The following is a 15408-nucleotide window of genomic DNA, read 5'->3' on the forward strand; positions in this document are numbered from 1 at the left end:
GTGTGAGTTTTTCAGTTGAATCGCGATTACAAATATTTATGTCATATGTATTATACGATACAAAAGTCAAACTCAAATCTAACTTTAAATTAAAATTTGAATATTTCGCTTGAGACAAGTTTCAAGTAATGACTATTAATATGGATTTTACAGTATGCAGTGTTGGATATTGATCAATTAAAATCTTTTTTAACTAAAATAATCAACGAATCAATAATTAAATTTTGATGTGATTGTTTATACACTAATTAATAATAAAAATCTTTGTGATATTGAAGAGTAGTATTATTAGATATTTTTAATCTTTTTGATTTAATAATAATTAATTTACGCGCATATCAATTAAGCACATGGAGTCTAAATATTCGAATTTCTTTATCAATATCATCATTCGATCAGATTATTCATGATTACATCTACGGCGATTGATTATAACGTTGATCATTGATTCGCCTATTATTTCAGCCGAAGCACATTTTAATCGGTTAATGCTCAGCACTGCGCGAATGTCTCGCGCGAGATCAACTAAATCTAACGGGTAATAATTAATGAGTGATTCGATAAACACGATTCTAAACGACCGTCGAGACGAAAAGATCTCGTCCGAGGACTTCATTCAAGAACCTCGCACGCGTATTAACAAGGGTATAATGATCATCACGAGAAGTAAACGCGTCAAGCGTACCCAACGACAATGAACGTACGGTGAATCATTGGCCTGGTTCAAAACGGACGCGAAGGCGGGCGTCTCGCTGACGCAAGTATGACGCGAAGTAAATTTCTCAATCGATACCGTCTTCCGGCTCCTACGTGTGTGTACACATCGGCCCCCGAAAAGAAGAATCCCGAAAGATTCTCTCCACACGATCGACCCGGCAGGCGCCAGCGCGTAACTCTACACGGTAATTCCGAGACACCTTGTGCACTGTATAACTGTAAACACGTTTCCTGGTAAGCGGTGAATGACGCGTCAGACTCGATCTGTGCACTTGGTCCGATTAATCGGTGATTAGGTGACTCTTTTTGCCGCGAATCCGCGCGTGATTCACGCGCACCCGTCGCGCTAGGTACGTATTGTCCATCGTACTCCGTTTATCTTTTGCGAGAAGAGAGAAAAAAAATAGCTGCTCTATGACGTGAAACAACCATTGTGTCTTCTCGCTTTTGGATCGCGCGTCATTCACTCCTCTGTACAAGGAAGTGAATTGACGATCTTTTTCTCTATTTTTTGCACTCAGAAAACACTACATGGCGATGATAATTACACAGGTGACGATTATACGAGTTTTGTACGTAGTATCATTGTATAGTTTAATTAACTATTTTGCAATTGTGATAACTAAAGCTAAGTGGTTAGAAGAACTACACAGAGGTGAGATAATGGAATTGTTTGCTACTTTAATAAATTCTCTCTAATTAGTTCTCTAATTCTCTACATAGTTCTCCTATAACTATTCAACTTTAATATTATGTAATAATTATTTCTAATATTATATATAATATTAATTACAGCTAATATTAATTCTGAAATTAATTCTAAAATTAATTCTAAAATTAGAATACATAAATTTTGAAATGAGATTCTCTAATTCATTTTAAGATTAAAGATTAATTAGTTCACTTATCCTCTCTATAATTCTCGTAATCATTCAGCTTTAATTGCAGTAACTACAGAATAATTTATTAAATATATATATTAACTCTGCATACAAAACTCATATTATTGTCACCTATACAATTGCTATCATTACGTATTTTTCTTTTTCTATCCTGTTTATCACCATGACATGCAACTGTGACTGCGACACGTGTCGAGCGCGACGCAGTCTTGATTATTATTCGCAATTTTTATTCATAAGTCAAAGTGACAAAAGACATCTCATTTATTATCCCTCTTTCTCTCTCTCTCTTTTCCTGTATCTCATTCGATTTATCTTCGCGCTATCTACACACGTAGATCCCTTTCGAAGCCTGCAAGCGAAGTGCAAGATTAGCGCACGGCAAGACGCAGAGAAGAGAAGTTATTTTCGCAAGACAAAAGGGGAGCGCCTCGTCGTCGAGAGAAGAATTCGAGTCTGATGAACCATCGGCTAGCGTGTTTACGTTCGCCAAGCTGGCCGTGGCGATGCGGTTAGTTAGTTCATCACTGGCGCTGCATTTCGCGCCGGCGAAATGTACTCTCTTTGAGCCGCAGCCAAGGTGCATCATAACGCGAGGCGCCGCGAGACTGGTACGACATGATGCCGTTGCATTTGCGTCAGCGTGTTTTCTCAATAGCGAGGGACGCGCGAGAAATGTGGGAGTCGATGGATTTCATTCGTGTCGGACGGAAAGATAGCTTATTAGAAAGTCGGACGTCCGGCCACGGAGTGTCCCCTATGATATGAAAATCAATTTAACGTGAAATTAACATTAATTTACTTAAATGATTTACGATAATTTAATTATAAATTAGGCCACATATAATTAATTTAAGTTAATTGACTTAATTTAATTTATCATTTCAGAAAATTATTTATTTAAATATTATATACTATATATTATTAATATATAGTAAATATATATTATTAATATATAGTAAATATATATTATTAATATATTATTATATAAAAAATTGTTTATTTTATTATTATTAATTCAACTTATTATTTTATCCTAAAATAATTAATCTTTATAATTAATTTATTTCATTTATTAAATAAAATTTTGTCTTATTTTATTTTATTTAAGTATAATTTGAGCTAATTGAGATTAATAAATAAATAAACACGTTTGCTATTACCGTCACATAGCTATGACATACCGATCTCTCACTTTAGCTTTTTCTCGCTTAAGTTCATCTTCACTCAAAATTCTATTCAACTAGAAAATAAACTTGAACAAAATTAATACGTCCGGGATGCACTTGATGCTACTGTCAGGGGTAAAGGTAATAATGAATTCATTAATTAAAATTAATAATAAATGAAGCAACGTTGATTCACGTCCTACGATACTAGTAAGGTGCCAATAAGATCAGTTTGGACGCAACGGCTAATTTCAAGTTTATTTTTTTTAATTTTTCTCCGCGACGAACAAACGGCGGCTGGGATCTCTCGATGTCCGAGCAAGAAAAACTCCAGCTTCTCGCGTCCGACGTTTCGCTTTAATGTGAAAACCGCGAATGGATTTTGGCCGGGCTTTAACCGCGCGCGCGTCACGAGTTTATCGCAGCCGCATCGTAAATTTCGGTCGTAACTCAGCACCTCGTGCACGCTATCGCTCACCTAAACGCTTATTGTTGTTAAACGATTTTGCGCGAGCGACGGTAACAATATTAAACGCGGACTACGGCGGTTTCGCGGAACCGTCCCGAAAGTGCGACCGCGATAAATCGATCGATAATACGAGGACGTTCGAAGGACGCGCGACCGTGACTTTACTCGTGAAACTCGCGCGGACAAACATATTCGTTATAATACGGGACAATATATCGGAATAACGTGTGTGATTGTCGCATCTGTGATAAATTGAAACAGCATCGACCGACTATAAGCTAATATTTACCGATCGTCGCGTTGATCGATTGTTAATATTGAGAATTTACGCAAGGTCTTCCACCTCTGTCGTATTTTTAATGAAAAACTCTTCAGCTGGGTCGACTTCTTTTCCGCGGAAATATCGTGGCAACGATAATCCTACAATGATAAGAGACGGAAACAGAAGGTTTCTCGGAGAAAGACTCTCCGCGAGCTGAATCGTAATTAGATTCATACTGAAACAACATTCTTTGTGGCTAATTTCTAGTGCAGTTTACGAAAATAAAATTCAAAAAATCAACAAAATTTCAAGCAGTATCTTCGAATAACGTAGTAGAAATAAAAAATTCTGTATTTATACATGTTTAAACAAACTAATCTCTATGTTAATTTAGACTTTTACTAATTGACATCGCAATGAAGAAAATTGTATTAATTGTCATTTCAAATTAATATTTCAAATTAATACCGAGACACGTGCGCGTCATTAAAAAAAAGTAATGCTGATATAGGAATAATTATGTAATAACGTTGCGATAATAGCGGTTAATATCGAAACAAGACGCGTGTCAATTCTATACACACGCGATAAGATATGCGACCGATATATTTACATTTGATCAAACGTTTTTTCTCTCTTTCTCTCTCATCGTTGCTTTAATTTTTTGATAACGTAACCCTTTTTTCAATAGAAGACCACTTATCGGGTGACCAAGGTTTCGGGTGACGTTACAGCTGTAAACCATGGAAAGAACCATGATGAAACTATTTCGTTGCAGATCGATCTTTCAAAAATTAAACTGTTATCGTTTGCGCGATTATTCATTATCCGCGCTTCCTCGAACCTCGTCACTATTGTAGAAACTCAGCTATTTCCGGTTTCCAAGAATCTATGTTTAACAGAAGAATCATGCGAATGTTCGGCGTGCGGGCTAAGCAGAATGTTTCTCGTGGAAAATTAGATAATTTTTTTATGAGAAGGTCAATTATTGAGGTCATTTTTTGTTCACGACTAATCAAGTTATTATTATTTAATCAAGTTATCATTATCCACACATATATTATTATTAATATTATTATATAACAATCTATTATTATTTCCATATAATATAATCTATTATTATTACATTATTATAAAAGAAATTAAAGAAATTATTAAAAGAGGAAATGAATTAGTTAGGACATTGAGAAAATTAATTAAGTCAAACAGAATACTCTTATTTTTTTGGGGTTATCATTATCCACACATATATTATTATTAATATTATTATATAACAATCTATTATTATTTCCATATAATATAATCTATTATTATTACATTATTATAAAAGAAATTAAAGAAATTATTAAAAGAGGAAATGAATTAGTTAGGACATTGAGAAAATTAATTAAGTCAAACAGAATACTCTTATTTTTTTGGGGTTATCATTATCCACACATATATTATTATTAATATTATTATATAACAATCTATTATTATTTCCATATAATATAATCTATTATTATTACATTATTATAAAAGAAATTAAAGAAATTATTAAAAGAGGAAATGAATTAGTTAGGACATTGAGAAAATTAATTAAGTCAAACAGAATACTCTTATTTTTTTGGGGTTATCATTATCCACACATATATTATTATTAATATTATTATATAACAATCTATTATTATTTCCATATAATATAATCTATTATTATTACATTATTATAAAAGAAATTAAAGAAATTATTAAAAGAGGAAATGAATTAGTTAGGACATTGAGAAAATTAATTAAGTCAAACAGAATACTCTTATTTTTTTGGGGTCAAACTTGACTGCAGGAAACATTTGGAATTGCACTGACGTGAAAAGAGAGGGATCCCTGATCGGCGGAAACACGAGTAATTAGAGCGGGGCACCTCATTATGTCAACCGAGCATCCCTGACGTCTATTTTCGCGCCGCTTTCGTTCGATAACGATCGCGCCGTAACCTTTCCGACCGCGAATTGCCATCTGTCTGACCTCCACCGCGACCCAGATCCGATCGAGGCGCCGAAAATGCTCTCGATTCCGCGCGATCTCTGCCTCTGGCTCTCCGTATTCTCGTCGCGCAACTTGCCGTTCGATATTTGTGCCATATTGCTTGTTATGTTGGGCATTTAGTGTCATATGATCGTGATTGTTGCCGTGAGATCGCTTATGAGATTCATCACTGCAGTCTTAAGCCGCGTAATTGCACTGCATGCGTCGCCGTGTCGTTTACACGCATCTCGCCTCCTTGTCGATGCATCTTTATAACTGGTACTAAGCTCGATAGAGCTGTTGTTATTATTATCGTTACACGTGATGATAAGATTGGTGATGGCAAAAAATGTGTATTAAGTTGAAAATTAAATAATGGAATTGCTGCAGTTAACATCAGTTTTATCTACATTCCGAAGAAAATATATGGTGGTAACAACTAAATAGGTGATAACTATATGAGTGAGAGAGAGAAAGAGAGAGAGAGTTCTGCAAAATTAATATATATATATATTGTAGTTCAGTAAACTGTTTTAGAATTATTGCAACTATAAAACTGAAGTCAAATCGTTACAAGAAACGACTAGTCTTTCTAACCATTTAGTTTGACTTGCAATAACCATAAAATAGTTTATTAAACTATATATATATATATATATATATATATATATATAAATTTCACATACAGAATTCGTATACTTATTACCAGTAAAATAAGAGAAAAAAATATATAAAAATAAAAAAAAAAATTTATTCAATGAGTACTAATAATGATTAAATTTTTCTACTTAGATAAAATAAACAATTGCTTTGATGAAAAGCTTTAAGAAAAAATGTGTATTTTCTTATTAAAAAAATATCTTATATCTGTGTAGATAAATATATAATTAATACCTGCCGAAACGACTTTTATATTTCTTAGATATTTTTTCTCTCAGTGTATGGTTGTCAACACCACACCACTTTCTCTGAGTGTACACGCTATCCGGCAATGAATCTCAATAGTTAGGTTTAAGCGTAATTTACCATTTGCTATAATTAATTTCTTGAGACGAGAACGGCAATATAACGTTTCGAGTGCTCGTCGATGCCTCGGCCGTTGTTCCGCGATTGAGAACCACTAGCGAAGATCCGAAAGTAATCGGATTTACGGCCTGCTTTCTCTGTCATTAACGATTCGAGAATACTCCGCGGGTACTCTCGATTCCGTCTAGCTGGCTTATTTTCGCCGCGATCTCACGTGGAAAATAATATTTGCGACAGAGCGACGATCAGCAGGCCAATTAGCTTATCGTCAGGATGTTTTCCGCCTTGCGAGGGGAGGAACTCGTCGGAAGAGGCTCGATTAAATTACCACTCCGGCAAATTGCACAACATGGCTTTATAATACGCGGTTTCTTATCGCGATCGCGCAAGTCGTCCTTATGCTTTAGTGATTAAGCCGTAATTAAGCACCGACGTTGGTCTGGGCGTACTTGTGGCGGATCGAACAGATTTGCGTGAGGAGTAAATTCGGAAACGCGAAATTTAACGGCCACGAAATACCGACAGATTGAACAACTCCACCACCTCACCTGCAGAGCTCTATTTTCATTTTACAAACGACACGTAATCGCGCAGATGATAAACAACATCATGTATAATCCCTGATAAGAGCGCCAATTTCGGAGGCGTGGCGTTCCGCAAAACCGATCTGTTGTTTGCTGCTTTTTTATTTTCTTTCTTTTTTCTTTTCTTAGTCGATACGGTCAATGCGAAGTGGCACTAATGATGAGTGCTCGGGAACATGCATCGCGAAGATGCTCGACGATAAATCGAGACATCGGTTACGTTGCAGGTTACCTGCTAATCGGTGAAAACGTCAGACTGAGAGATGCACGTATGGAGATACAGCTGGATTTTTCGACGGAATGAAATTTCTCTTTTTTTTTTCAAGTCGGATTAGAGAGTCAAGGAAATGGAGAGAAGTAAGAAACAGAGATATACTTCGCTGCGTATGCAATGACAGAGGAGACTCACCGAGATGTGACAACGAATATGGATCTGAAACAGCAAAAAGAAACAGACACGATTAAACCTCATGCGGACTCGAATAGCCACGTGGTGCTTGCGGATGTTTAATTAACGCACACGCACACCTCCCGCAGTAAAACCACGACGATAATAAAACACAAAGCGCCCGAGATGCGCTTCGCTTCGAACGAAAACAACGTCAAGCCCCGGCTTACGCTCCGCGAAACGCATTAATAAATTTCATTGTACTCTCTAAATTTCTCAGAGTGGAGCTTTGCTCGGAAACTGGAGTAAATTCATTAAATTTAGAGTGAAATGTTTATTGACTACACGTTTTTCAATCACATATAGAGGAAATTCTTCACTCTAAATCATCGAGTGGGCACACCAAAAGAGAAAAAACATCCAAAAAATAAAAAATATTTATTCGGTACAAATGCAAAAATTTTATTAAATTAAAAAGTAAATAATATTGCTACTGTTAATACTACCGTGCCAGTTTCGTCCGCATTCAAAGGAAAATACATGATGGTAATAACTAAATAGATGACAACTGTGTGAGCGCGTCCTCTCTCTCCCTTTCTCTCTCTCTTTCTCCTCTATATGTAGAATTAATATATATAGTTCAATAAACTATTTTGTAATTATTGCAACTACAAAACTACATTAGTTACGAGAAATGATGAATTTTCCTTTGACGGGTACTAATAACGTATTTATACTAATAATGTATTTATTTAAATCTAAATTTTTATGTATGTTCAAATAGAATAAATTGTTGCTCTCATTAAGAATAACAATATTATTTCTGGAAATTTCTGAATATTATTTTTGGAAAATCTATTTCCTCATTTGAAAGAAATTTTCTCAATGTAAAGATAAATATATGTACAAATAAATATGTTATTGGTACTTATCGCATAAAGATTTATTAGTTTTCAGATATTTTTCTCCCCTTAGTATATATTTATTCGCGAAATGGAAGATTGAATCTGCCATTTTCCATTGTTACAAACTCATTCGAATCATATAAAGCCAGAATTCACTCTAAGCTTGAATAAAGCATCCATTTAGACGATTCCGAGTAATAATATCTTTGCAAGCGCTTCGAGTGAATTTTCGCTCGTCCCCAGTGAAGTTTCACTATGAGAAATATGTAAAAGATGATCTCACCCCATTTCATAAATATAATTTTACATGAAATTAATTGCAAATAATTTGGATCATACAGAGATTTTGTTGCAAGAGAATTTAGTTTTATACAACGACTCTAATACATACCATCGATCTCGCGATGGTAAAATTGCGGATGTTTATGAAATTGATTATTAATCAGTGTATAATTATTAATCAATGTATAATTAACTATATCAAAACTTGACAAATAATTTAATTAATAATTAATTTCATCAATCGATTAAATTATTTGATTTGATGTATCACGATCGATTCATTTTGAACCATACAACTGTATTTGTCATTTATTACAGTCAAAAAAAGTTCGAATCGTTTAATGTCCAACGCTACCGGATTATATGTGAAAAACATCTACGTGAGCTTCGCTCACGAGAACATCGTACATTGAAGAAATTATTTTTGTATTTGGAACTAAAATATTTGATACGTATGATTTGGTTGGCATTACCACGTTTATACCCGACTTGTGTCGAGTATATTATTGAGGGAACCGAACATAAAGCAAATTCATTGAAATTAATGCGAGTGAATTATTATCAAACACTACTAAAACTACTTGTTTCTTCCCAACCAAATTATCTTCCGGGATGCCACATTTTCGTCTCGACAACAAAATCTCTGTGTAGAGGACAGCGTAATTGATTACCGCGACGGACGATCATTGTTCGGCCAGGGACTCTATTCCGTTTCCGTGTACCGACAACTATCGGTTCTGTTTGTCTCGCTGCGCAGCTATTCTATAATATGATTATATCTGCGCAACGACACAAATCGAACCGATAGTTGTCGGGAACGGAATAGAGTCCCAGGACTAATGCCAGATCGCGCAGCGGCTGCTTTTGGCAAAAAGATTGGCGATCGATCGACCGATTTGTCTCCTCCTTTTCCTTCCCCGTCTCCTCGATCTTTCGCTTTGTCGAGGATTATTATAGAACGCGCGTTCAAGGCCCGTCGATACACCGAATCTATCGACATGTATCACGCGAGGTGGCGGGGAGAAACTTATTTATAGATTAAGTGCCGCTCCCGCGTCGCCGTCTTTCCCGACGAGGAAAGCGAAAACAATCGGACGATCGATCGATAGAGGGATTCTCTTTCCTTGAGTACGGTCGCTCCTTCGTGACGTCACTTTGTAAACGTTTTATGCGGGCGGTCGTTCGATGATCGACCGCCGGGCCGAACCTTAGTTAGTCAAAAAGCAAAATTAGACTCGATCAACGTCAGTGTCAGTGGACAACGCGTGCGCGCGTAGCAGTTGAGTTACGCGATTTCCTGCCCCACGATAATATGTAACACTAATGACGTAATACGTGATAATGTGTAATATTTGTTACTTTTCTACGTAGATGGGTTTGTTCACTTTGTAATATGTATCGTGGGTGTGCCAAAGGTATAACGTCCGCAAATAAATAAATCGATCGGCCAATGAGTAAATAGATATGTAAACAAATAAATATAAGTAACTTATCATAATTCTCTTTCATATAAATTCTCCTTAAATTTATTATGTTTCTAATAGTGCTCTTTAAAGTTTCTAATAGTTCTCTTTAAATTTATTATGTTTCCAATAGTGCAGAAATAGATTATTATTAAAGTCTATCTTGTTAAGCAACATATACTGAGAGAAAAATAAAAGATACAAAAAATGAAAATATAAATGAAAAATATAAATATAATAAGTAAAGAGTAATATGTAATATAAATATAAAAAATATAAAATAAAAAGTACAAAGTATTAAAAAATAAAAAATAAAAGGAATTTATTTGGTAAATACTAATCACACATATTTGCTGCAACTTTAATTTTTTAAATAAAAAGATTATTCTTTAAATAGAATAAACAATTGCTTTTCATAGAGGTTTTAAGAAAATGTGTATTCTTATTTTAAAAATATTTTTTATATTAATATAAGTGAATATATGTTATTAGTTATCTACCGAAAATCTAAATCTCTTTTATTTCTTGAATATATTTTCTTTCATGTGTAGTAACTTTTACTAGCCAGATAGATAGTATTGCCTTGTGCGTGCCAGATTGACAGTAACTTTGCAAATAACTTTATCAGCCGATTTGTGAAAGTTGCATCCCTTATGAGCGGTTTATATGGCGCTCATATTTATTACGTAGAATAACGAAATAAAAATACGACAAAGATATGAAAAGAATTTACACATAACAGTAGGTCATGCGAAATGTAATAAATAAGTCTGAAAAATCAAAATTTCTTGCCGATGTAATACAGAATTGGCGTCATTGCAGGACGTAAATATAACGACCAATTCAATACATTGCACTTGCCTCATGAATGTTATTGAAATAATTGCAAATTTCCTACCATTAATTGTCTCACGTCGCGATAATCGTAGAAGTCTATCTGAATAGGCACATAGCAAATGTTTCAACAACACACTTGAGTTTTCAAGTGTAAACGGCATACATAAAAAATGGAAGGATAATAAATTGCTGCTGGAGGTCGATTTGTTTCTCTCGGCCGCAACATTCCATGTTAATTGCTCATATAAGATTCTCTTCGTCTGAGCGAGTAAACAAATAAATAAATAGATCAAACAAACATGAGTAAATAACTTTGTTTACTCACTAAATAAGTAAACAAATCAATAAACAACGTGACAAATAAATAAACAATAATAAAAATGACAAATAAATGACAAATCAATAAACAACGTGACAAATAAATAAACAATAATAAAAACAATAGCGTAACAGCGGCGACATTGTAGTGCCGCTTTGACAACATGTAACTTCACGATTGCTCCAATAAAAAAATAATAAAAAAATGGGATTCCTGAGAGAGCCGGTGCTAATTAATATTTCGGCGCGCCACGCGCGTAACGGTGAACGTTACACGACTCGTTCTTCCCCTTCTTCTTCTCTTTCTGTTCCATATCCAGTCCCGCGTAATGTTTGGATAACGCATAATTCAATTATACGCCTGGTCCAAACCGAATGCCGACGTGGTCGCGAAGCGTGCTAATTAATATTAATTTAGTACAGCCAGCCGATCGCCGCGTGGCTCTCCCGCGGCTGACGTCTTCCAGGTGGTATTCGCCAGCTGTTACCGGTCTTGTCGGTCTAACAAACGAAATTGTTTTCGCACACGGCAACAGGTGCGACTCGTTAATAACCCGTCGATGTTTCGGAGTTCGCGAAATGCGACATAAGTGCCGGTTAGAAGAGCGACAGAGTCGCTATAATGATGCGTACAAATGGCGACGGTTGCGTAATCGCAGCTGGACGCTTCCCCGTGCCATGTTTTTCTCGTTTTCGCCAGTCAGGCGCTCCTATTGTCAGGGTCAATTTAGTGTAGAGAACGCGATAACGCCGTCTCATTGGGACACTCGACACGCATTCTCTCGTCTACGTCGCAGAAGGGGACAATGAGAAGAAAAGGATGCACTCGGACGTTGCTCGCGAGCTTCTCGCTGATCTCGCGAACGTGAGAGCGATCCCCGAGCGAAATTTCACCGTCGAGAGCCGTACGGAGAATCCGCGCTCGTGGCCGTCGAATTGGGTTGCCATCGACCAGCGGGGGAGAGAGGGACGGGGGAGGAGGCGCCTCATGCGTCACGAAGACACGCGTGCGTCGAAAGCCACGTCTTGCCACCCTAAATGCTGTGACTATTTTCGAGCCGTGGCCTGGCAGTCGATCCGCTAGTTTATATCCGAGTGCACGAGGGCGAAAGCGGCATATTATTTTCGGCCGCACGCGACTCGATTTAATCCCGAGTTCCTCTCTCGTCGATCTCTCCTTCCGTTTCTCCCTGTCTTTCCCTCGGAGGAGATCCGGAAACGAATCTCCTCCGTTGATTCGAACCTTGAACCATTTCGCCGCTCAAACAACATCCTCTATTCCACCCAGTCACTGCACTCTCCCCTTTTTACTCCAACTGACCGAAATTTGTAGATTCGAAAGAGCACCATCGGTTATTTATATTCACGCACGTCTATTATTACGACACGGGTCGCATCGAGAATCGGGGAGACTGGATAAGAAGGTTTCCAACTCACCAAGGCGCCTGAGAGACTCGCGCGAGAGAGTCCCACATAGACTTTCATGGTTATCACGACGTGAGACAATCGACGACGGAGAAGCTTTACGAATTTTTAAATTACATCTAGAAAAAGATGTCAATATAGATATATTGTATTGAATTAATTGTTGAATTTACATCGTACAACAGTGCAAATTTTTTGTTATTTTCGCACGTGAGAACAGAGGATTTCGTTATCATGCGAAATCGACGTCGTATACGATATGCGAAACGTTGCGACCGTGGCCGATATCGTTGGCCGTGGAGACGAGAGCGTGAATAATAATTATTACCATTGCACGCGCCAAGTTACCACTACTGTTCCGTGAATTAAGTCGCCATTCCGACGCGATTTGTTAGTAAACAACGTCGTTCTTAACGCCACCACTACTACCAGCGCCACCATTACTGCCGCCGGTGGGCCACTTGTTATTGTTCAAAAGGCGGAAATCGTGTCGAAATCGCAGCTAGGCGCGTTAAGCCGAAAAACAGAGTAAGCTCGCCGTAAACAAGTCTCGCTACGTTAGATCGTGTGAATTCTTCCCGGTCGGTTAACGTCGTTAGAAGCGAGTTTATGTCAGTCGCGACGTGTAACACAGCGATCCTCAATTCCCCCTTTCTCCGTGAAACACGCGAGGATTATTATATTATCTTAGCGCAAAGAGAGATTAAGAGGGAGACAACAGAATAAAATGAGACAAAATAAAGTGTAGAAATAAGAGATAACGCACACTACGCAAGGGCAATCATTATGAGGAAAAATGTAATCGGTAAAACTTAATCAGCGAGACTTAATAAACGTACGAAACGACTAATTGTAGCCAGAGACTTTTTCAACACAGGTGGTCTTGTGTTCTCGATAATCCTCGATGGCGATCGATCAACTCGTTTCTCCGCTCGAGTTTTGCCGTTTTTTTTCTCTGCGCACTGCGGGGCCCTAACGCGATGTTTTCGACGAGCTGAAATCTCAGATAACGTTGTGTAAATCCAGGGGGATCAAACTCACGTAGATAAATCAGATAACCTACGTAGTTCTTGCGAAACGCGATGATCTAATGACGCAATTAATTACTTGTTTATCGAATTAATAATCGCGCTTTATCGCGTTACATTACGAAAACAAAGCGCGGATACTACTGTCCCCGCTCGAGTCACTCGCGGCCAAGTCGCAACCACAACGCCGAGTCTAATATCACTGGATATTAGATTATCCTTGCGATCTGTCGGCCGAGTGCGCGAAAGCGTAACTCGTTCCGCGTCGACGTCAATAAGACATAAGCGGGAGATAAAATAACAGGACGCGCGTTACATTGAAAATGTCGTTTCAAGATTGTTCAGCGGACGTCTCAAAGGTCGCGCTGGAAATAGTGCCTCTCTATCGGCGATGACATTCTGCTTTATTACTGACGAAAACTTTTACGCCACTAAAGGCAACGGAAAAGGGAATACGACGCTGTACAATCTGTTTACTGCTAATGAAATTCCTATCGACGTCAACACGTCGTAATCGGACTGTACGTTGAGTCTCGACAAAGTCTCAACTGAAGCCTTCACTAAGCAAAAACTCCACTGATCCTCTTAATCATTCTCACCATTATCTGGATATCATGTAACGTGCTATGTGTGTCAAGCTATTAAAATGACAGATCGGTTGAACACACACACACCAGCGAGAATGATGTATAGGCACATGCAAGCATGATATGTGATCCATTTGTTGTTCACCATGTGAACAATTAATTATTCACAATGTGAGGAATTGAATTCTTTGAATTCTTTGAACGAATCTCTATTAGGTGAACGATTCAGTGTTTCGAGATTTGGTCGGTTCGAATAATTTAATTGTTCACGATGTAAACGTATGTACAATTAATTGTTGAGCGAATTGCGTGAATAAACACAAAAGAATATCTACTGCATTCGAGTGAATCATAAATCCTCAAAAAGTGCGGCCAAATTTTGCCCGTTTTCCATGGGATTTCGTGAGACTCGAATATTCTAATAAATGATGCATTGATTTGAAGTTTAAGACAAATAGATGTTAGAAATATAAAATCCCAAAATAATTTTCGTAGTCGTTTGGGAGATAAACAACGCAAAAGATTCCAATCTCAACAAACAGTAACAAATGTAATACATTATTGAGATTGCAATCTCAATAATTGGATCGTTTATCTCGTAAACATCGACAGCTTTATATTCTTCATCTTCTCAAGTTTAAAATCGGTATATCATTAATTGGGATATTCAAAGCTTTTGAAGAAAGAGTGAAGTGTCTATGGACGCACTCTTTATTCTGGATCTCAGCGTTTAGCATTCCAATTTTATTTAAATTTATTACGAATATATATACATAGTTCAAATCCTAGTAAGTTAAGCGTTTCAATTGGGAATACTAAATCAAAAGAAAAATTCGCTTTGCCAAATGCACAGAGTGGAAACAACTTTTTCTTTTCAATGAGATTTTATAATATTCTTGCGGACAGAATAAATTTTCCTCCTAGTACATAATAACGAGTTTTCCTAGAATAGTGGATGAACATATCTCAGGATATTGATTAAGGAAAATATTCTTTAAGATAGTCATTACTTCAAAAGAAAGTAAATTGAGCAATCGCAGTAGGA

General features: G+C 36.9%; 1 protein-coding gene across 5 annotated transcripts in view; it reads right to left on the reverse strand.

The window, feature by feature from the left end:
* LOC116840565 overlaps positions 1-15408 on the reverse strand; it is a 107667-nt gene that overhangs the window by 25778 nt on the left and 66481 nt on the right. For 3 of the 5 annotated variants that reach the window (XM_032807402.1, XM_032807404.1, XM_032807405.1), the window contains one exon: positions 7540-7563. The exons of the other annotated variants lie outside the window; for them this stretch is intronic. In XM_032807402.1, coding sequence (XP_032663293.1) covers positions 7540-7563 — 24 coding nt within the window. The remainder of the gene's footprint in view (positions 1-7539; positions 7564-15408) is intronic. 5 annotated transcript variants of the gene reach the window in all.

Source organism: Odontomachus brunneus, unplaced genomic scaffold, assembly GCF_010583005.1.
Source record: "Odontomachus brunneus isolate Ranch 3 - 2012 unplaced genomic scaffold, Obru_v1 Obru_scaffold_010, whole genome shotgun sequence".
NCBI classification, from domain to species: Eukaryota; Metazoa; Arthropoda; class Insecta; order Hymenoptera; family Formicidae; genus Odontomachus; species Odontomachus brunneus.